Here is a 25,029-nt window from a genome sequence, read left to right as displayed (position 1 = left end):
TGGGTAGGGTCCCTCGGACCCTCCCCCCAGTACCCTCAGATACAGCTCTCCCGCTACCTTGAGAGGGGTAGCCATGGTGATGGTTGCCACAGACCAGATACAGAGATACTGCTCCAAGATGGGTAGGCGGTTCATTTACCGCACCTCAGCCCTCACCGGAAAGGATGGTGCTCCAGAACGCCGTTATGGAGTCTGGGCCAGAGCAGAGTGGGCCCTTACCCCACACCAGCATCACTCGCCAAATGTTGTAACTCGGCTGCAGGTGACAGAGAGGGCACTGACGAGTAAATTTACTTGGCAACAGAGATTGATGGAGAGCGAGAATTTGTTTATTTTTCTGCAGCGTCAGATGAGGTGGTTGGCATTGAGGAAGAGAATGTGAATAGCAGGCTTGGTTTTGGAGGTGGGGAATAAGGTAATGACACCCTGGCCATGGAATAAACGTAAACCTTATTAGAGGGGAAGGTTTGTGCTCAAGTGGAACAATAACAGGTAATACAGGGTGTGACAGAAATACCTGATGAATTTCAGACTTCAATAACTCGGCAACGCAACAAGACATTCACAATTTTGTTGCGCAGTTTAAAAGAGCAGTGTTTGCCATTTATGTCACATACAGTAGATTGGAGTGAAGTAAAGGTCGTATTGGCCACAGTTTACAAACAAGTGTTATTGTCGTGGTGCTCGCAGTCTTGGGCTTGGCCTTGGAGAACATGTGCGTCGTCTCGTCCGGGCTAGTCAGTCAGCCAGCCAGCCAGTCGCTAGCATGGCATGGAGTGGTGAACACCGCGGTTTCGTTATTGGGACTTACTTCAAAATGCCGACTCTCTTACCACAACACAACGTTTTTTTCGCAGACACTTCGGCTTAGGTCGACATATGAAAGTTCCAAGCAGGAACACCATTCTGTTATGGGTGAACAGTTTGAGAAAAACTTGTTTGAGTATGAAAATGAAGCTGCCTGGTAGGCCTCGTAGGGTCCGAACACGAGAGACCGTCCGTGCAGTGAGACGCCGTTACGCAGTCTCCTCAACGTTCGGTGCGTAGGCATTCACGTGCTCTGGGACTCTCGGATCGCACTGTAAGGAGGATTTTACACGCAGACATGAAGTTCAATCCATACAAAATGGTGGGTTTTCAGAAACTCAGTGAATGTGATGGGGCCAATTGCAGACCTTGTTGTGAGACTATCCTGGAAGCTGTAGCAGCTGACACCAATGTCCTGGTAAGTGATGGAACGCACTTTCATTTGGTAGGCTACGTTAATAAACAAAATTTTCAGTACTGGTCCGCAACCAGTCCTCAACAGATCCATGAGCGACCTCTCCACAGCGAGCGTGTTACTGTTTGGTGCGGTGTCGCTGATTTCGAAATTGTAGGCCCTTACTTTTTTGAAGAGGAGGGCAGAACTGTAATAGAAACATCAGATCGTTACGTACAGCTGTTACGTAACTTCCTGGATCCGACACTCACCGACTTAGGGAATCCTAATGTATTATTATGACCTTATGACCTTTCTATGACCTTGTGTGTCTTTACATTGTTTGATTTCTTTGGTATTTACGTTTTAATTTTGCTTTAGGCTGGTGATATTAGGTCAAAACTAGTCCCAAATCATTTATGTAATTTAAACTCTGTATATTTTTTATTGAAAAGGTGGACCGTAATAATACATTAGTTTAACTCTATTATAATTACCTAAACTAAAACAGTCATATACACTATTTACAGCTAAAGTAACAAAGTATAGCCTAATGTGTACATATTTCTGATTTATACAACCTTTCACTTCCTCGTTCATTCTTCCATGCTGCACCCTTCCGTGTCTAGGTGAACCATAGTTATTACTCCAGCTAGTCAGATTTCATCTCAGGGTATCCTCGAATAAGACAAATGTTTGATTTTTCTGTAAATGCAATTTTACGTGGATTCCGAGAAAGATATCCGCACCTTTCGCGACTTTAATCACAGAACGTTTTCATCTAATCGCAAAATTCACAACTTCAACTTCGACCATCATCTTATAACGCAATTCACTTAAGAACTACCTTACATGCTAAGCCTGACTACTATCTATCACTACAAATGATGACTCATTGAATAATTTAAAAAAAAAAAAGTAACATATTTATTAAATTGACAAAATCTCGAAAGAAATGAGAATTGGCCTATATATCATCGTGAACTCATAATTATTACCTCAAAAACAAATATTCTTCTGTAGGAATTAAAATTTAAGTCAGCGCTGGCTTATTCTTAATTATTATAATATCATGAACTCAATATTTCTGAAGTGAAGCCAAGTCTTTCTTAATCATCCTTGAAAAACTAAGTTATTCACTCATGTGCACAAATATAGCACAATTATATCAACATTGATGAAATTCAGGATTCCTCCACATAATTAATACATTTTATAACGTTTAAAAAAATTAATCATAATAATCTGAATTCATTGCTGTCGAATATGATAAAGAAAACAAGGAATCGACTGACGTGCTAAGATACTCGATTCTACTGCCATTTAAATTACAGCTCCTAGTCTATTATTTACTCTTATAGTGTTTCAGTTTAAAAATATAAACGATACTCAACATATAAAATATTCTATTTCCCTACTCTACCTATATAATTCCTCAATCGACATATTATGGTTCAATATGCGCTCAACCGATAAGCTTCTTTTACATATACTATGTGTGCAAGAAATTCAACAAGTATTTGTAATATGATATCTTGGTATTGTGCTATTATGTCGGCTACGTATATAATCTTGCCTCCACGCAATCTATGTTCACTGAGAATATGACACAAAATACATACAGTGAAACTCTGTTAAGAAGTTTTTCAAGGGACTGCAAAAAAAAAAACTTCTTAAGCAGGAAACTTCTTAAAAGGGGTAATGCCCAAAAACTTATTCTGTACTTTGAAATACATGTGAAACACACAGCCAACAGATTTCCTTATTTGTGAACAATACCGAAATAGGCCGATATATAAGAGCTGCTTACAGAAAGCCACAATATAAAAATTCGATTATCATGACAATATTTTTAGAGATAAAGTAAAATAATTGAACATACCATATTATAAATATATTTGATAAGAGAAGGGAACATATTAAGTTATATAAAAACGTTGCAAGGTTTGATTATTTTAGCAGGCAGAACCATGTTCTTCCACACTTCCCTTCCCTGCGAACTTACACTCTCTGCTTCGCAACAAATTGTTTTGTAAGCGAAAACCAAAAACCCCATGGCACTACAGCCCTTGAAAGGCCTTGGCCTACCAAGCGACCGCTGCTCAGCCCGAAGGCCTGCAGATTACGAGGTGCCGTGTGGTCAGCACGACGAATCCTCTCGGCCGTTATTCTTGGCTTTCTAGACCGGGGCCGATATCTCACCGTCAGATAGTTTCTCAATTCTAATCACGTAGGCTGAGTGGACCTCGAACCAGGTCCAGGTTAAAATCCCAGTCCTGGCCGGGAATCGAACCCGGGGCCTCCGTGTAAGAGGCAGGCACGCTACCCCTACACCACGGGGCCGGCTTTGTAAACGATGCCGGCTCGATTTTTAAAGCGTTCCAGCCACCCGCTCGACGCGGTAAAAGGTACCCTTAATTTGCATGAGGCTTTCTCCTGCACAATAGTCCCACTGAAAGGTATGTTTAAACTTCGCTGCTGTTTAAACCATATTAGCAGAACTTGTTCTATTTCATCGTACTTTTCAGATTTAACTTCCTTGCAATTTGCTGAAGTATTCCCTGCAGAAGCAGAGATCTCTTCTTTCTTCGCTATAATATCGTTCAAAGTAGACGGCGGCATCCCCAGCTCCTTTGCCAAAGCAACACGAGAAAGTGTAGATGACGCCACTTTCCTTATAATCTCCACTTTGTCTTTTATTGTTAGTGCCTTTCGCTTGATCTCTTTCCTCTGAGTTGCGCTCATTTTCACTTTTTAAAAAAAGCTTGTACGTTGATATTACAAGTACAAGTAACTTCACCTACTCCTACTCATACTAATTACGACGCTACACTATGCTTGGCAATCCGTAGCTTAGACTTACAAGAAGCAAAGACAAGACGTGTACTAGTTTGTTAGCATGTGCTTTCTATCTTCCTCACACCCCTGACACCTGCTTCAAGGATAACGGTAGCAAATGGGAAATCTAGCAACTTACTCTTAAGAGATTCTTAGAACCTAGGCCTAAATCGCCCCTGCATTCCTACTGGTTGTCACGGCAACGGGCGTAGTTTCTGGCTGTTTCACAAGTACCGCATGGCCAAGCCAGTATTGAGTTTATTTTCCCGCTTCAATCCTCTTCATGCTATAGGTAATGAAGAAAAGAAACACAGGTTCGAAGTTGGTAGAAATTAGTGCATGGAAATGTATCCGGGGTATTACGTGGGAGAGATAAAGGTGCAGTAGCAACGCTAGCACATCTAAACGTAAACAGTTTCTTTCCCCGCGAGAATTTTATTTGATGTCTCCTCATCCTTGTGCTACGTTCTAATAATGCGATGTAATAATTACGAGTGACACGATAATACAATGTTTAGCTCGTATAAAGGTAAAATTAAAAATAACTTTCAATTTTATGCCAACACGTGGTATTGCAATGCCTATGTGTGCCTCCCTCAACACCCAGTTGGCTATCAACATTCGTTCAACTTCGTAAACGATCGGGATCTTTCGGTCGGCTGTTTGGCGGCATGTGTATCAGCTGGCTGCTGGCAAATCGGCTGTTTCCTGCATAGAGTCGCGAAGTTGTTTTTATTCACCTCACTAATAATAGACACGGAAAATCTTATCAGTTTAGTTCAAAAACGTAATTTCCTCTACGGCAAGGCCCACAAGTATTATTGCAACAACGTAAGACAGAATGCCTGGAAGGAAATAAGCAAGGGAATGAAAAATCAGACAGGTTAGATATTCAGTTTTGTGGTAGGTTAACAGTAATGTTGTGGGCAAATGCACTTTACGGTTTTTAATTAATGTTCAGGCCACCTCGATTAATGACTTCACCCTGTCGCGGCCCGCAAATTACTGCATTAAAGTTTTATCAAATCATTCATTGCGTACTTTGTTTCTTACGTAGAATCCCGTTCGATTTTATTCCGCTAGATCAAAGAGAATAAGTAGCGCTAGATGGAACGGTGGAGTGGAAATTTTGACTGATGGGTTCGATTCGATTCCACAAGTCGAGAGTTATCATCTGCTGTCCGTGTTGTCATAGCGTGACGTCATATGGCTGTGGCAGGCCCGCACATGTTCCGTGACACCAGACACACACCGCGAGCGCGCGCACGGTCTAATACAGGGTGCAACTTGCGCGGCGACTGGAGGGTTCTAACCACGGGCTGCTTTGAGCGGACGTTTTCTATCTCAAGGGGCTCTAAAATCTGAACTGTTTAAGCGGGAAATATATTTACAACAGAACACTTTAAACGGGAAAAATATACATATGTCTTAATGCAACTGATCAAGGGACCAAGAATATCATACTTCTTAGGCGGGAAAACTTCTTATGCGGGAACTTCTTAACCGAGTTTCACTGTAAATCTATAATCATCAGTTATAACTACTGCCAAATCACTTTCAACTCTCAACTAAATACATATTTTAGCCATCCATACCTTGCTATAAGTCATCCCTGGGGCACATTCCCTTTCAGTAATTGCATCATTTAACTGCACCAATTCCATCCATATATGTCGTCTATTCATTATACACATGTCTCATTACTTACCATGACGCGCAATATTATATTTAAATCGTATCATTTATAACCTTCACTTAACACATTCTTGACTTTCTCAACATCCATATATAACACGTATAATCTCCTCTATATTATTTAATACTATTGGGACATGACGTTTATTTCGTGCAGTATTCCTTTCTCAATACTCAACTCATTATAAATACGACATATAACCCTACGTTCAGTATCTGTTCTTTAAGTAATATCATAGAGCAAGGAATTACATGACTCTAACACTCCTGAATACGCAGTCCACATATGACGTAATCTAAGTTTGGATGGCTCTATGACACTCATAGATCTATTTATTATTTGGCATTCTTTGAAATCGGCTGTCATATGTCACTTCTTAACTGTATTCTCATTCACCTGGTTGAAATTACTTAATAATACGTACCCATATATCACAAGATATCGTCTTAGTTCTACACTGACTTAACATATTAATAGCATCTTAAATATATCGCACTTCACTTCATTACTTCACTTGCACACTTAATTATCTCATGCTTAGGCTATTCTGTTCTACCGCACATACCATAAATACGTAAATTAGGAATTATATTACTTAATATAAGCACTTAGCTCGTCATTCGACATCTCAGGCCACAGTTGCTCCCTTTCCGTCCGTCATATGGCTGGATCTCTGGCCATGGTTCGACGACTGGTTGGATTCCTCATCTCAATTTGCTCTGGCTAGGCGACCTCCTTCTCTCATCTTGGATAGTCATAACTGCCCGGATCACATCTCCCTCCAGGTTGGTCCATCTCGGTTTTTAGCAGGCCATCATCTTCTTAGAAAAACTGCTGACAATACCAAATATCTCTGAGTAGTACATATTCATTTTGGATTTCTGTTAACTTAATATTCCTCCTGATATATAAATTTTCTAGTTTTCTTTCGTGAGGTCTGCGTAAGATAATTCACGCCTCGTCTTGCTCAAGTATTTGAAATTAAATAATTTTATTTCCTCTTCTAAATACGGAAATTCTGCTATTGTTTTCTCTTCCTGCAGTTCTGGTTTCTGCTCTCGTAGAACAACAGATCTTGTCCTTCAAGACAATCACTATATTTATCTGGACAAAATTTTTGTATTTCTAAGGATTTCTTATATTCTTCACCGTATTTTTTTAACGTTAATACGCTGTCCTCTTCAATATTATTGGTGTTTTAACTCGGTATTTGTGTTAGAATATGAATAATCTTCTTGTTTCTGCAGAGCGATATCAGCTACTTCTTATTCTCTTGAGTTGAAATTTTTAAGTATCGTTTTTCTAATAATCCCTTCGATTCTTCTCGTTTTTTTTTTTTTAAACAATCCAGTTGATTCTACTCTGTCCCATCGCCTTCGTAACATCGTAGTTCCGAATAATTCATGGCCTTCTAATATGCTTAAATGTCAAGACCTTGCTATGTATTCCTATATCTCGGATGGTCTCTACCTTCCGTAGGCGCCATTTTGGAACACGTCCCAGAATTGCAATGGGCACAATGCATTCACATGCATTTTCTCACCGAATATGCTTCCTAACATAACATTTAACTATATTTACATTTCTAAATTTATGTTGGTGGGCGGATCGTTCCAAAGCGAAGAAACCTAGTTTGTAGGACTCAGTTCGCGCAAAGGTGGGTATAAGACACACCCCTTTGCCTCTGCGAATGGAGCTGTAGGATAAGGAGAGTCGAGGGAGTGGTGAAAGGTGAATGGCCCCTCTGAGGAACTTGCGTAAGAAGGTGACGTCGCTTTGTTTACACAAGGAGGCGATTGACGGGAGGGAAGGCAGGCAGCTGTTCTTGTTAATACTAAAGCATGGTCTTGAAATTTGGCTAAATATCGTAGAAATGAAATTACTTCATTAGTTGAGTTAATGGAAAACTTGGATATGCCTTTAAGCAATATGGATTACCTGCTTCCTTAGCATGAAAGCATTAATGGTAACATCATCCTTCAATTTTAGAGGCAATAGGTCCCTAGCCTTATTATAGCAATGAAACAGCTAGCTTGAACTCTTTTGAAGTTGGTTAGCAGAAGGATCACTTACTTCAAAATAACTAACTACAGAAGCTACCTCGGTGGTATTATCAGTGATCGTGGATACCTTCTCCCCAATTACAGCGATACAAATGGGAAGTTCCAAAGATTCCTTAAATTTGGCAATATCTGTCACAACTGTGCTGCCAGATTGGACCTTCCTAATTAGTAGTTCGTAAATCAATTCCTCCTTGTGCAAGTACCCGAACGCAAGGACTTCACGAGGACCAGACATATTGATGGAATTTTGAAAATCTCCAGCAACCAAGAAAATTTTTTGTGTTCGGAGTTGGTTTCTATCATTAACCGTCAAAGGGGGCTTGATCCAGATCCATTCAACAATGTTCTGCTACCACTTGTTATGGGGATACCGTAGTGAACAGAGTTGAAAGAAGGTGCAGGCATGAATGAGTCTATCTACGACAATCAAAAGATTAATTAAAAACTTTAAAATTAGAGTTATATTTATTTTCTCGGTTATCTTTTAGTTTCTTTTCAAAATAACATTACAGTTCAGGTACAGAGGTTCATAAGGTGGGGCAACAACGAATAACAATTAATTAAACAACCTTGAGCTTGAAGCTCCCTAATTATACATCCTCCGAGAGCGCTGCGGCTCCTTTCAGAAAACAGACAAGGAGACAAACCTCCCAAATTATTTTACTTCACAAGGAGACCGAGTATACAAAATAAGTAATATTTAAGAGTTCCTTTTGCTTCACAAAATTATCTAAGAGTTTACTCTCCAAACATTACAATGTTATGGGCTTCCAAAGGCACCATTCAATATTTACACTAAGACCTCTACATGAACAGAAAGAGCATCAATGCTCTATAAAATTTACACTAAGGCCGCGTGCACACCGAACGTGCTTTGCATAGTGTGTCGCGTGTAGCGTGAAATGCTATGCATAGCGCAAGGCGTGCTTGCTGTTCACACCGAAAACTCTACGCTGTGCTCTCAGCTTAGTTTGGTGCGAGGCGTTTTAGGGTGGTCACAAACTAATGCCGTTATCCAAGTACACTAGAAACAGTTTACTGATGGATAACAGTTACCTAAAATTTAAAATAAAAAGAATCGAAAGTGGGTTCATGAATTTAATGAAGAACGAATTAGGTACTTTCAGAGAATTCCATCGTTTGCACAGAGATGCAAGACTTTATCGCGATAAATTTTATGATTACTTAACAATGACAAAAAATACCTTTGACCTTCCAAACCCTGCAGCTGAAATGTGGCGTCAAGTAGCAGAGAAGTATTGGGAGAAATTCAATTTTCCGAATTATCTAGGAGCACCATGCAGCAAACACGTGGAAATTAAATTTCCGGCTAAATCACGCTCTTTATATAATAATTATAAATAGTATTTTGCAATATTGTTACAATTAGCATACACAATTAATCATAGTAACAAAAGTAGAGTAAATGTGTGACAGATATAATTAATAAACATAAATATTTACTTCCAAGCCCACTACTAGCCTGCAGAGTGATATTCTTCATGTTATCACCCTCCATTGGCAAAATTATAAACCGATATGACAGAGTCTGGGAGATTCTATGCACTTTTTCACAAAGTGTCTGGCTACATGGCTAAGCCTTTGGTCACAGAGTCCCGGGCTTGATTCTCGGCAGAGTCGGGAATTGTAATCATAATTAGTAAATTGCATTGGCACGGGGGCTGGGTGTATGTGTGTATTTATAATCATTTCATCCTCATCATGATGCAGGTCATCTACGGGCGTCAATTCAAAAGACCTGCACCTGGCAAGCCGAACTTCTCCTCGGACACTTCCGACACTAAAATCCATACCCAATTTCATCCTGTCACAATGTTAAGCCCAGTTAAGTGTGACAGTAGAAGTAATATTACTGTATATGTTTACTGTAGGAATGCGATACAACTGTTGTAGATACTTAAGTCCACTTATTTTGCAAAACAGTTACATTTTTATAGTTTTTGTGTCATGGGTTCTTCTCTTTGAAACACTGCATGAATAATATCTTCTTCCATGGATTCAGAACCAGCTAGGTAACGCTAAGCAATTAACCAACACTGCGCGTTGTCTGGCGCTTCGCTTAGCTGTAAGATAGGCTTTCAGCGCAGCAGAGCGCGGGCGGTGTGAACACCTGGATTAAGAACAAAGCACTGGTTATGCTTAGCGTGACGCTTAACATTGAGCAACACGCGACACACTATGCGAAGTGCGCTTGGTGTGCACGCGACCTTAGGAATCTATTTCCGGAAACTTCCAGGCCTGTCAAAGACGCAACCTACATTTACAAATTCCAACAGCATTCACTGTATTAGATACTCAACAGTCTAACCTCTTAACCTAAAAGAATGAAGTTGAATTTTACAGGGATATCAAATACCCATTCTACCAGGCCTTTGTGGAAAACAATAGGTTAAAGTTACTGGCCCAAAATCAACATGATATGGAGGCAGATACTTGCACTCCTTGAAATTTGCAATTAAGAGATTAAAACCATATTTGGGCTTCCGGCCCGAAGTTACGAAGGCTAAGCCTATACTACTGAGGTGACTAGATGGAGAATATTTCAGTTACGAAGTTACAGACAGAACACTGTTACAAAGTCATAATCGCCTCAAAATCAAGTTGATAGGGAATTCGAGAGTGTTTCACACTCTCTACTCCCGAATTTCGGCCAAGTTCTTTTGACTTGTTTGAAAGTTACATGTTAGAAAATTAAAGTTACATTAGTAAAGTTTGGAAACCTTCCCCTCGAGCTAGCTTTCAAAGACATATCATTTCTATAGGACTGCCATTACCTTGAGCTGCTGGTCTTCTCGATGATGGACGAGGCTCCCTGCCTCCTTTATAACCACACACACTAAACTGGAGCGATGAATAAGACAATCTGGTCTAAAAATGTGCCAGCTTGTATACCGGAGAGGAAAGATCCAGAAAACTCTGGGCTAAGGCCCGACACACCCCCAATTCCCATCGGGTAATGAAATACATACAAGATTATATTTAATTGGTGGGAAAATGTACAAAATATCCTATTGGTCTATATTTGAAGTTGGCAGTCAGAGATAGAAGTGTTGTAAACTTTAACATACCAAACACAAGGAATAAACATTTCAGTTTAGTAAACCTAAAAATAACAAATTACTTTCAAATCTCAACAGTCCCTCTTCACACCAGAGGGCATAACATAAGTTTTTTGGTAAAGACATCTGTAGAGAAAAGTCCAAACTTCTTGTATTATTAGTTGTAACTTTAGGATGGCAGATAGCGTTCTTTCAGGCGCTTGATTTAAATGAACGGGGCGGGTGTACCTCCCAGTACAGTTACCACTGAGGCAAAGAAGTGTGAGGGGTGAATGGCTGGACAATGTTTTGATAACTGTATCTATTGAAATGAATTTTCTTTCTTTTCTTACCGAGTGATCTTATCAAAACAGCGATAACGAAAGATTTAACAAGAGGGAAATATCAACAAGAAATAACAGTGAAGCTTAGAAGCTCTGTTAATTTACAAACAGGGGAGAAAGGACTCCCATTTCTTACAAGTCTTTTAGTGGGAATCAGACCAATAAAAAAGCAATCCCCATGGCGCAACAGCTCCAAAGGGCCATGGCCTACCAAGCGACCGCTGCTCAGTCCAGAGGCCTACAAATTATGAGGTGTCATGTGGTCAGCACAACAAATCCTCTCTGCTGTTGTTCTTGGTTTCCTTGACTGGGGTTGCCACTCACCGTCAGATAGCTCTCAATTGCAATCACATAGGCCGAGTGGACCTTGAACCAGCCCTCAGATCCAGGTAAAAATCCCTGATCTGGCCAAGAATCAAAACCAGGGCCTCCGGGTGAGAGGCAGGCTCTCTACCCCTACGTTGCGGGGCTGGCAAGTGAGACTAGGTCTTATAAATTAACAAAATTTCTGGTACAGGATAGCCGTTACAAATAAAGCCCCATAGCAAAGGAAAATACAATTTTTACACAGTCCAAAGAAGAATCCATAGCCCCTTGAAGGAAGTTATTAAGAGGGGAATTGAGCCCTCAATATTAAGGTTAATTTTACATCAAAGGTTCTTGAACCCTGTCAACAATTTTACTTATTACACCTACAATTGCCCCTTGTGGGCCAGGAAATTACATTAATGTTCTTGTGTGAAAACATCACTAATTACCTTAAACAGAATACACTTTCTGCTGTTGGAAGGTTAACAAGCTTTTTACACTTCCTACCCTTACACAATAGGGGATCTATATTCGAAAAGAAAAATTGAAGTCCGAAAAGAGGGTAGAAAATATAAGAGGGTTCGAAGCCCATACTGCATGGCCGAGGAAAGAAAACAAGGTTAAATAGAAAGAGGCTGAGAACAAAATATGAAAACGGAAACTGAATTTACTCAAGCAATCCTAGTTCAATGCAAAAGATAATACCTAACAGATCATAGGGCCTGGTGACGCAGTGGATAAGCCATACTACTAAGGAAGAAAAATTGAAGTCTGAAAAGAGGGTAGAAAAATTTAGAAATCAAAAGTTGGTCATCAGAAAGCAAAGTGAATAAGGGAAACGAGGGTACACACTCGTGCGTCCTTACATTTTACAAAATCCCCACAAGGGCTATTAACACTAAGTCCAAGTTTTAACCAAAAGAAAACTCCAAATGAAATTTAAAGTAAATGCATGTCGACCTAACTTTTACATGCTAAAGGAGAATACGTAGATATAGTTAGATTACAGTTCTGCTTTACCTCATGCCAGCCCCCAGCCTTTAATGTAGCACTCACAGTATTTATAGGGAGGCTGGCTGACAGTTCTAGAACAATGATGTAATCCACCCGTCTGATAGGTGGATGATTATATCGTCAAGCAGAATTTTCATTAGTAAATCAGAGTATAAGACAGTGGTGACCACTTCAACAAAAAAGAAAGAAAAAGCACAACCCAAGCCTATCAGGTTATGAACACTTTCAACATGAATATTCTGCATACATTTAATTACAGTACAGAATACAAGGTAGCACCAGAAAATCATCAGTCTAATCAAGATACATTGAACTTCTTTAATATGGTCTTCGACAGATAGCACAACAGTCGGAGGATGTGGCAGAAATTCAAACTCAGGGAGAGGCTTAACTAAAATCTCCTATCTGTGTTGATGCGACGTTAAGCAGATTGAAAAAAAAAAAAAAAAAAATGGCTCAGGTTTTGTGGTGGTTTCTTGTTTTTCCTGCATGTTCTCACCTGGCACTTCATTTCAGAGAATCTGTGTTGACTCATGCTGAGCTATTAGTCTTGTGCTGACTGTATATCATCTCAGTATGTGGTTTTCAAGTTGTATGATGTATCAGTTATGATAGTAAGTTTGTGAAATTTTTTTTTTTTTTTTTTTTTTATCATTTAATAAGCAAAGAAATTTGCTAGAGTTGTTGAATAATTGGATTAAAATGTTTCTGAAACTGTATTTGTTTCCAGGACGTGGATACCATTTACCTATCCCATGACACCCGAGAGTTGTGTCTACGTGACTTTGACCACTTAGACCCCAAGTAAGTGACCTTCTTGTTTATTCTTCCTTCATTCTAACTCCTCATAGTTGCCGTTAGTTTTGTTCCTACCTTTAGATTTTGCTGTCGTACTATCTTATTTTTCACATCTACACTACAAATTCCTAAAAGTATTGTGAAGTGAAAATGTTTGGTGTTAAATGCTTGGATGATTTTAATTGACAGTCTGAGATCCATATTTCTGATCATTTGGTGTATCAGTAGACTGATACTAGGACTGGAGATTTAAGAATTGCATGATAGGCAACTCAGATGAATTGTTTCGTATTTAGATTTAATCGTAATTATCTTAAATATGTCTCTTCCGAGTTATGACATCACCTAGTAACCTGAAGGTCAAGGATCCTGATATAAAAACTGTCCTAAATAAGGAGAATAACCACCCTTGGGATGCTGTAGTTGCTTGAATCTGTTAGGATCACGTGAAGGGGCACCATCTTAAAAACCAAATGGAATCACATATCACATTTTCACTAATTCCTAGTGTCTTAATAAAATGAGAAGTGGTTTGTGGTCACGTAGCAGTCAGAAGGCACAGAGTAGTAAAGGAGGACGACATGTGGGAGATGTTGCATGTTAGAACTCATTTTATACAACTTCGCATAGTTGGGAAACACACAGGAGCAGAACGTACCAGCGTACCCACGAGATACTTTCTAACGTGAAATGTTCAAAATGCCCTCCGTTAACATTGATATGTGCAGTCTAGTCTGTTATATACAGGGTCATCTACAATGGGAAAAAAAAAGAGAGAGAGAGAGAGAGAGAGAGAGAGAGAGAGAGAGAGAGAGAGAGAGAGATATCTCAATCATGAGGCCAGCATAACAATTTAGTGTCTAGCCTCATTTAGCATTTAAATTCAGTATTGAACATTTTAGTACTTCTTGAGACTACATGGTGTTCTTCTAACCTTTTCAAGATTCACCATTTTAAATAACATTTTACTCAGTGATCAATTTTCTGAACTTAATTTTCAACAGGACATTTTCAAGATTACAAATATGAACTTTGTATTATCATTCACGTTTTTAATGTCTTATTCATTTCATAATGCCATTTAACACTTATAGCTCAAGGAGGTCCAATACAGGGTCAAAACGTGTACTATTAGACGAATGTGTAAAGTACTAAAAGGTGGATTTTACCAATATTATTTCTTATTTAAGGACATTTTATTATATTTTAATTGCAAGACAATACAGAACACAATATAAAATGTTCTATGTGTAAGACCAGAACAGTGACAAAAAGATAGAATAAAATCCAAGTAAGTGAAATTGCATTTTTAAGGGGAGTACATACTGCATATGCTGACTATGGTAATTTTTCCATTTTTAGGTATGCTCAGGTTAAAAGTAGTTTGTCCTACAGATTTGAAACTTTGTAGTGTTGTTGTATGAGCTTTGTCCTTTACATTGCTGCCTTTAGTTTTAAGATAAGATGCATAGTTATTTTTTGGGAATCTTTTTCCAAACTTCAAAAATTTGCAGGAAAAATTTGAGGAATAATAATTTTTTCTGGTCTCATATATTAACATATCTAAGATAAGGTGGCAGCTTTATAGAGATAATGTATGGAAGTATCACTGATAATTATTTCAGATTTCTACCTTTTATAGTTTTTTAACTGAGCATATCTACATAAAGAAAAAACAAAAGCAGAGAAAATAAACTTCAAAGCTTAGCTTATATAAATCTTACTTGAGATGTAGTCTAGAACCCTCGTGCTGCATATTCCTCATCCTTATGTTGGCGTTCACTATAATCACCTTTTTATCCTCCATTTTGATCCAATGCACATCTAAAGCTTGAAATGTACTGAGCGCATTCCACCCTGGTTGGATCCCCATCTGTTCTAGTACCTTAATTCTGCCTGCATTTCCCATATTAAATGATAAAACAGCATCATGTACTCCTGATTTTAAGGTTTATTTATCCAACAGAAATAATTTTAGGTACACGGCTCCAAATAACAATGTTAAAGGAGTTGTGTATATTTCGGGTTTTCCCATACAAACATTTCTTAAATATTGCCATTAATGCTTTCACGGCCCGTACTTATAGACATGATATTGTATAGGCTTTTGGGCTTGTGCCGTGTCAAGAAAATAAGGTGAAATTCTTAACGTTTCACAGAAAACTGCTCTGCGTCCTCAGGAGAATTCTCGACTGTCCACAAGAAAGGCTTCTTAAACAATGACACTTTTGAATTTTGAACGTTATAATAGAAGTAGAAGTGGAAATGGTACGTTCATTCACCACCAGATGGCCCCCCAGACGTGGCACAATGCTAGCGTTCGAAGCGGAAGCTGACCGAATCATCACAGACTAAGTGGTTCACATAATGTGTTGGCGTAACATATGACAGGCGCAAGACATAGACATAAGCCTGGAATGAAACATCTGGCGACGAGGAACGTACGAATTTGGAAAACACCGAGATGAAATAACAATAGTGAAGGGGCAAAGAAGGGAACTACCTACATAAATTCTCAATGGCTGGCAACCAGGTATTACTTCATTGATAGCCGGTGTCCCTGTTGAAATTATTAGGATTTCTACGTATTTCCACAGCTTCCCATATAATCCTGGACCTGTAGGGTCTAGTGTGGGTAAGAGCTCGAGCATCTTGGAACATGACATCATGACCCGACGATAGAGCGTGCTCAGCTATTGCCGATTTGTCAGGTTGGTTGAGGCGAATATTACGTTCATGTTCTTTGATACGGGTACCAATGGACCGGCATGTTTGGCCGATGTATACCTTACCTCACATACAGGGAATTTCGTATACCCCAGGATGTAAAAGTGGGGACAATTTGTCCTTGGTTTTACTCAGACTGTGAGTAGTTTTAGTGGCGGTGCCAAATATGGTTTTTATATTGTGTTTCCGGGGGACCTTGGCAATTCGATCTGTGGTGTTGTGAATATAAGGCAAGTAGGCAGTTCCCTTCACTTCTTCCTTCTGTTTGATTTGCTTGGTCGTTTCTCTGGAATGTAGGGCTCCATGAATCTCCAAATCTCCGTAACCATTACCCGTAAATGCAACTTTGAGCGTGTCCATCTCCATCTGGATATGTGATGGCTCACAAATTCGTCTCGCCCTCTTGGCGAGTGTCGTGAGGATGCCTTGCTTTGTGCTGGATGGTGGTGAGAATCTGCTGAAGATAGCGATTTGTGTGGGTAGGCTTACGATAGATGGTATGTCGTAAGGAGCCGTCCGGTTTCTTTCTTACTAGAACACCAAGAAAGTAAGGCATCAGTCCGATTCCATCTCCATAGTGAATTTTATTGACAGATGTTGCTGATTTAGGTGGTCTAGAAATAGATGAAGTTTCTCAGGACCTTCTGTCCAGATCACAAATACATCATCAACATACCTCCACCATATCATAGGCTTGACAGGCGCCGAAGAAGTAGCCTTCTCCTCAAAATGCTTCATAAAGAAATTAGCCTCTACGGGTGAAAGTGGACTTCCCATAGCCACTCCGTCCGTCTGTTCGTAAAAACTCCCACCCCACAAGAAATAGCTGGATGTCATGCAGTGGTAAAATAGCTTAGTAATGTTCCCAGGGAACAGGTGTTCAATGAGAGACATGACTGAGTCAATCGGCACTTTAGTGAACAAGGACTCCACATTGAAACTCACCAAAAGTGCATTAGGTTGACGGGTTATGGTTGATGGCTTGTTGACGAAATACCGAGAATACTTGACGTATCATTCAGTATGTTCTGTGTGTGGCTGAAGCAATTTGCTTAGGTATTTAGCCAGACCATATGTAGGAGAACCTATTGCACTAACAATAGGTCTGAGGGGAACATCTTTTTTTATGGATCTTAGGCAGTCCATATAATCTAGGTGGCACTGCTTCCCCCGGGGACAGATGTTTAGTCTCCTCTTTTGGAATTGAAGATTGCCGTAAGAGTTTCGCAGTGGCATTGGACACACAAGTGGTGGGGTCACGTGAGCTCAGTCTGTAGACGGGCTCTGACAATATAGCCGATATCTTATTTTTATACTCGTCAGTGTCCATAAGCACTGTCGCATTACCCTTATCAGCTGAGAGAATGGTCAGTTCAGAATCATCTCTAAGTTCCTTCAGAGCTCCCCTTTCGCCTCTTGTTAAATTGGGCGCGGGTACAGCAGCGGACCTTATGAGTCTCGCACATTTCTGTCTTAACTCCTCAGCCTCATCCGTAGGTAGTTTGTGGATGGCTGCCTCAACGGAAGTAATTAACTCCTGAGTGGGAATTTTAGAGGGAGCGACAGCAAAATTAAGACCCCTAGCTAGAACTGCCATTTGGTTCTCCTCCAAGGATTTCTTGGAAAGATTGACGACAGTTTTACTAGCATCCGGGTTCGTGTGAGAGACCACCTGTTTCCGAGCTAGACGGAGGAACTTCGATTTCTGTCTGAATGACACCTGGTTGAATTTTTGTTCAGCCTGCATAGCAGTAATGCGATCGAAAGTCAACCACAATTCCCGCAAGAGTGTGTTGCTTAACTCTCGGGAGCCTAATTCCAGTTCCCTACGAGTGTTATGCACTCTCTCAATCACAAAAGCCTTGCTAACGCGTTCATATATTCTCCTGGCTTTCGGTGTATTAACGTGTGCTGCATCATCACACAGTTGGGAATGATGTTATGGTCCCTGCATCTCAGTAGAAAGCACAAAGAATAAAGGAGAATAGACTTCTTTCTCCTTAATTTGCTGAATTTTGAAGCCTCCTTGAAAGTATCCTCCCCATAGAGGTTTTTAATGTTGTCATTAATGCTTTCACGGCCCGTACTTATAGACATGACATTGTATAGGCTTTTGGGCTTGTGCCGTGTCAGTGAACAGGCGAACGGAGTGGTTATGGGAAGTCCACTTGAGGAGGAGGTTATTGCTTTGGTGCCCGTCAAGCCTATGATAATGGTGGACGTATGTTGATGATGTATTTGTGATCTGGACAGAAGGTCCTGAGAAACTTCATCTATTTCTAGACCAGCAACATCCGTCAATAAAATTCACTATGGAGATGGAGTCAGACGGATGCCTTACTTTCTTGGATGTTCTAGTAAGAAAGAAACCGGACGGCTCCTTAGGACATACCATCTATCGTATGCCTACCCACACAAATCGCTATCTTCATGCAGATTCTCACCACCATCCAGCACAAAGCAAGGCATCCTCACGACACTCGCCAAGAGGGCGAGACGAATTTGTGGGCAATCTCATGTCCAGTTGGAGATGGACATGCTCAAAGTCGCGTTTAAGGGTAATGGTTACGGAGATTTGGAGATTCATAGAGCCCTACATCCCAGAGAAATGACCAAGCAAATATCACAGAAGGAAGAAGTGAAGGGAACTGCCTACTTGCCTTACATTCACAACATCACAGATCGAATTGCCAAGGTCCTCCGCAAACACAATATAAAAACCATGTTTGGCACCGCCACTATAATTTCTCACAGTCTGAGTAAAACAAAGGACAAATTGTCCCCATTTTTACATCCTGGGGTATACGAAATTCCCTGTACGTGCGGTAAAGTATACATCGGCCAAACATGCCAGTCCACTGATACCCGTATCAAAGAACATGAATGTAATATTCGTCTCAACCAACCTGACAAATCTGCAATAGCTGAGCACGCTCTGTTGTCAGGTCATGATGTCATGTTCCAAGATGCTTGAGCTCTTACCCACACTAGACACTACAGGTCCAAGATTATACTGGAAGCTGTGGAAATACATAGTAATCCTAACAATTTCAACAGGGACACCGGCTATCAATTAAGTAATACCTGGTTGCCAGCCATTAAGAATTTCAGTAGGTAGTTCCCTTCCCTGCCCCTTCACTATTGCTATTTCGTCTCTGTGTTTTCCAAATTTGTAGGTTCCTAGTCGCCAGATGTTTCTTCCAGGCTTATGTCTATGTCTTACACCTGTCATATGTTACGCAAACACGTTATGTGAACCGCTTAGTGTGATTGTGATAGTTCGGTCAGTTTTCGCTTTGAACACTAGCATTGTGCCATGTCCTAGGGGCCATCTGGTGGTGAATGAACGTACCATTTCCACCTCTACTTCTATTATAATGTTCCAAATTCAAAAGTGTCATTGTTTAAGAAGCCTTTCTCGTGGACAGTCTAGAATTCTTCTGAGGACGCACAGCACAGTTTTCTGCGTAACATTAAGAATTTCACATTATTTTCCTGACACAGCACAAGCCCAAAAGCCTATACAATATCATTTCTTAAATAAATCTGGATGGGTGAAATCCTTATAAATGGGCTTTATCATAAGCATCACTTCTTCAGGAAGTTCATGGCATTTGTAGGTTTCCTTGTCTTTATTATACTTGCACCACCGGGTGAGTTGGCCGTGCGGTTGGAGGCGCTCGGCTGTGAGCTTTCATCTGGGAGTTAGTGGGTTCTAATCCCACTGTCGGCAGCCCTGAAGATGGTTTTCCGTGGTTTCCCATTTTCACACCAGGCAAATGCTGGGGCTGTACCTTTATTAAGGCCACGGCCGCTTCCTTCCAACTCGTAGGCCTTTCCTATCCCACCGTCGCCATAAGACCTATCTGTGTCTTTACTACTTAAAGGCACTAGTAAAAAATACTTGCACCAAGAACTGCATAGACTATGTTGGGACTTTTCATCAGTAGAAATCTTATGAAGAAAAGTTGCCCACACAGCCTCCCTCATTTTCTTCAGGTCACTAACATTCTCTCTTATAGCTTTGCCGTAGTAATTTTGTAGCTGTTCTATTTCAGAAGAAGTGAGTCTGTTTCTTCCCCCAAGTGCTCCACCATCCTGTAATTTCTTCCCTTTCATGTCATGGATTAACCTTTGCATCCTTGAACCTATCCTCTTGTGAACAAGACCTACACATTCTAATTTGATAATTGCTACACTTTCACCAGATGGTTTTTCAGACAGTACTCTGTTGAAGGCTTTACTGTCTCCATTACCCAAAAACTGCACATACCTCACACCCCTTGTAGCAACCGACCTCTTAAAAATCATTGATGAACCCTCACCTTCTATGCGCCCACTAGACCCAGCATAATTTGTCCTACACACATGCTCAGTTTGCGATTTGCATGCATGGTAGTGTTTACTGAGGCACTCAACATCAAATACTTTACCGGTATCCATACTTGTAACAGTAAGCACACCATTCTGACTGGTGTGGCCTCGCTTTTGCCAGCTACCATCAAGAGCAACAGCTATGTCACTAACACCCTCATTTTCTATTACTGCCTCCTGAGTGGCTTCCTTCATGCTATATCCACTGACTTCCTCTGCCTTATTAATAACGTTCATGAACCTGTGGAATCTAGTGGGATCCATAACAGCACACAGCATGTCACCCACTGCTTTGCTCTTACCAATTGAGCTGAGGCCATACACAAATCGAAGGTTCACCTCATGCGCACCATTCACATATTTTGAGGTGGAAAACTCAGTTTCTTCTCCACAGCTTTCACATGAAAGAATCTTCGTGCAAGCAAGGCCCTTATGCAATGAAGCCTTTTCAGACACTGTCACACACTCAACATTTTTACAATATTTACACTGCACAAAAGATTTCTCAGCCGCACACAGGAGCTGAACATCTATAGCCTGGTATCCTACTGAAGTATTCTCAATATTTATACCAGTAAACGCACTACCTGAGTCATATTCTTTATATACACTTTCGGAAGTGGCCAGCTTTCTATGACAGGAACTTGGCGGATTACTACTAGGACTTGTCTAACTGTTGTTTGAGGCTATGGGAGTGGCACTACTCGTAATAGCAACACCTTCAACCTTCAAGCATGTCTTCGTGTTCTTATATTGATTCCCACGGCACTTAGTTCTGCCAATTTTTTTAATCCTCTGCATTTAAAAGTGAACACTCAACGTAACGATATCTCACAATACGCGCCAAACTATTAGAATATAAACAATCACAGCAACATGACACATTGCTGACAGTAGCACCAATAGCTAAGGAACAAATTACCTTCAAAACAAAGCCACATTCACTAATGCACTTGCATTTTCTAGAAAGTTGTCAAAGAGTAAAGTCCAGCATGCAGTCAGAGGAGGGCGTGGCATTTATAAATGGGAGGAGACATGGAATATCCAAATTATGGGCACTTGTAATGCAATTTTGCTGAAATAAAAAACAAAAACGGTGCTTTGTTGTACACATACGAAAGAATACTAAAAGAACATTAAAACTAAATTCGCAAATTTTTGCAGAAAGTGAGGTACGTACTCCCCGAACAAATACAAGAAGGGACAGAGTAGAAAAGGAGGACGTCATGTGGGAAATCGGAGTGGGAAAGCTTTTTGACAGAATGGTTTGGATATGTTAACAGGATGAAAGAGGGAAGGATGCCGAAGCAAATGATGGAAACCCAGATAGGAGGGAGACTCGGACTAAGCTGGTTGAAAGGTATCAAGAATAGTATAATCAGAAGAAACCTGGTTTGGAACACAGTTATAGAGGAACAATGGTGTTCGGATAGAGGAACATGGAAAAGTGTCATAAATATCTCAACCCGGTGGAGGTTGGATGAGGGAAATGGAGGATGACGGTGATGATGATGATGATGACATAATACAATATTATTAAGCGAAAGAGCTACAAGATGAAGTGATAAATTATTCCTAAATGAAGCAGTGCAGAAGCATTATGGTAACATTATTTATTGCAAGAGTTCATTAAAGTAATTGACTTGTTAATGTGAGGGGTGGGCCTGCCTGCCTAGCCAAGTAAAACTTCCTTATGTCTGTTTTAATGTTTCTTTCTTTTAGCTGAAAGTATGCATCATTTATTTGTTGTTTATGTATACAAGTGAAGAAAACACATTCTTACTGAGACAAGTTGTGCTAAACACAAGCAGAAGTTTTTACAGATTTCTCACAAATCAGTGTATATTCCTTTTTCCTGACCAACCAAAACTCTGTTAAATTCATCCTCGTGAAAATGTTCTCAGGAATTCCGTCACACGACAGCTGAATAAGTTCATGCCTCTGTTGTCAGAGATGTCTTCAGAGGTTTCTTCAATGGAGAAGGGATCTCTGATCCAGTATTCTTATTAAAGGTTTTTCTAACCGGCCAAGTTGGCCGTGCGGTTAGGAGCACGCAGCTGTGAGCTCGCATCCGGGCGATAATGGGTTCAAACCCCATTGTCGGCAGCCCTGAAGATGGTTTTCCGTGGTTTCCCATTTTCACACCAGGCATTTTCACCAGGCTGTACCTTAATTAAGGCCATGGCCACTTCCTTCCCATTCCTAGGCCTTTCCTATCCCATCGTCGCCATAGGACCTATCTGTGTCGGTGCAACGTAAAGCAAATAGAAAAAAAAATCTTGAAAATAATTCTTGAAATCTGATATTTGGCTCCCACATTGTTCATTTATATCATTCACTAGTTCAGGATGTACTTGTACTGTGCAATAATTGGAAATGATGGCAGTGTTTCACTTTTTTATTCCTTCCTAATGAAAGGAATGTTTTTTCAGAAGGCCTTTGTTTTTACATGAATTGAGAGAGATGTGGTATGGAGGACTTTTGAAGGCTCTTATTTAATCCATTCAGAATGCAAAATATATCTGCCAAATACGCCAGGTGGCAAAGGCCTAGTTCATCAAGGGAACGGTCCTTTAATTCTGAAGAACTGTCGGAAAGAAAACATTTGCACTTATGAATGAAATTCAAAGAGACAACTTAGAACATGTCCCCTTGAAAGTCATTGCATCTTGTATGAAACGGCACTCTGTCATACTTGTTACTCATCTCTCTACATAAAATAGTGTTGAAATAGTTGCTCTCGGCTATATTAAGAAGTGTAACTTTTTCATTTTGTACAGTCTTCAAATTGACGTCCATTTTCTTTGAGGCTAGATCCTCACAATGAATGCTACAGTGAACAAATCGCTTCAGGGACAACTTCTTTAATTTTTCCAAGGACTCTGCTATATTTGCCCGCAATTGCACGTGCACCATCGGAGAAGTCATCACTACATTTCTATCAGTCTATTGCATTTATCCCTATAAACTGAACCAAACCCCCCCTCCCCAAAAAAACCCACGGCACTTAACGCCCTTGAAAGGGCTCTAGCCTGCCCAGCGACCGCTGCTCAGCCCGAAGGACTGCAGATTACGAGTTACGAGGTGCCGCGTGGTCAGCACGACACAACCTCTCGGCCGTTATTCTGGGCTTTCGAGACCGGGGCCACCATCTCACCGTCAGATAGCTCCTCAATTCTAATCATGTAGGCTGAGTGGACCTCGAACCAGCCCTCAGGTCGAGAGAAGAAAATCCCTGACCTGGCCGGGAATCGAACCCGGGGCCTCCGGGCGAGAGGCAGGCACGCTACCTCTACACCACCGGGCCGGCACAAACTGAACCAGCTTTTTTCAAAAACATCGTTAGATGTAGTTCGATCTGGTAACGGTTCATAAAACAACTCTTCCCTCGCTGAGCTCCCCCCCATCATATCTTACAAATGCGAGAAGCTGTGCCATGTTTGTAATATCAGTGCTCTCATCTAGCTGAATGGAGTAATAATTAACAGTTCCTTATTGTCGGAAGCCACGACTGCAATCCGTCATGATATTATGTTATTAGACTGAGCTACTGATTCGTGTTGTTTGGCTGCTTTTTTCTCCCCCCCAAAAAAGAAGTAACCATGTCTTTAGCTGTTGGCAACAATACAGATTCTCCAATTGTATGAGGTCTACCTGCTTTGGCTATTTTTAAACTTACCTTATACAGGATGCTTGTAAGAACTTGACATTACATCCTGAGAATGAAGCAAATAGCCCCCTGCTTGCAGACAACTCTTGATAATTTCCGTTGAAAAAACTCAGTTGGCTTAAATCCCCATACTTAGTTTGGAAAAGTCTTATAAGGGGATCAGTTTCATGGAATGTTTAAATAGAGGTAGAATTTGACACACTGGGGGATAGGTGCACTTTCTTCTCCTATATACATGAAACCTTATAAATAAGAGATATTATTTTCTTACATATATTTTTTTAACTTTCGGTATTCTGCCCTCCTCCTGTTTGGTGATGAAAGAACCCAGCATTGAAGCACTCCCTCCTAGCATTGAAGTACTGGTAACCAATGCTGAAGAGTTGTCTTGGACAGGAAAAGAATTGTTTTTGGTAGTCGTGGGGTGGTTTTGAAGATGTATTTATTAACAATCTGTCCATTCTACTATGTACGTACTTAAACCTTTTGCTTTCAAGCTCTCAGCTGATAGATGTGTGAAAACTGTCATCCATATTTACCATACTATGCACACACTTCTTATAAAATTACATAGAAGGCACACAAATACAGATATCAACATGTTTGTAAACTTATTATCACTATATTATTTTATATATATATGCATATATAATTCGCTGGGGCCAAGGACCACGTTAAGTCTTGTTGCATTTGACACTGAACTTGGCCTTCTTTAGAGCCCAAATTTCCCTCATTCTTTGTGAGTGGGCCTGCTTCTCTTCGGTTGCTCATTTCGGTTTAGCCCGTTCGTCAATATTTTCTTGCGGAAGAGATCTCTGTTAAGGGCGTCTTCAGCTGAGATATGTAGCATTTGCAGGTCTCCTTTGGTAGTTATAAACCAGGGAATTGTGGTTTTGGGGTTTGAATCAAAAAAGTGAAAGATTTCTTTAGTTAACT

At 40.4% G+C, this 25,029-nt stretch overlaps 1 protein-coding gene across 3 annotated transcripts in view; it reads left to right on the top strand.

The window, feature by feature from the left end:
- The window catches only part of LRR (Leucine-rich repeat), an 808,120-nt gene that overhangs the window by 186,080 nt on the left and 597,011 nt on the right, over nt 1–25,029 (top strand). For all 3 annotated transcript variants that reach the window (XM_067142208.2, XM_067142207.2, XM_067142206.2), the window contains exon 7: nt 13,255–13,328. In XM_067142208.2, the coding sequence (XP_066998309.2) occupies nt 13,255–13,328 (74 nt within the window). The remainder of the gene's footprint in view (nt 1–13,254; nt 13,329–25,029) is intronic.

Source organism: Anabrus simplex, chromosome 2 (genome assembly GCF_040414725.1).
Source record: "Anabrus simplex isolate iqAnaSimp1 chromosome 2, ASM4041472v1, whole genome shotgun sequence".
NCBI classification, from domain to species: Eukaryota; Metazoa; Arthropoda; class Insecta; order Orthoptera; family Tettigoniidae; genus Anabrus; species Anabrus simplex.
This window is presented reverse-complemented; position numbering and strand designations above follow the sequence as displayed.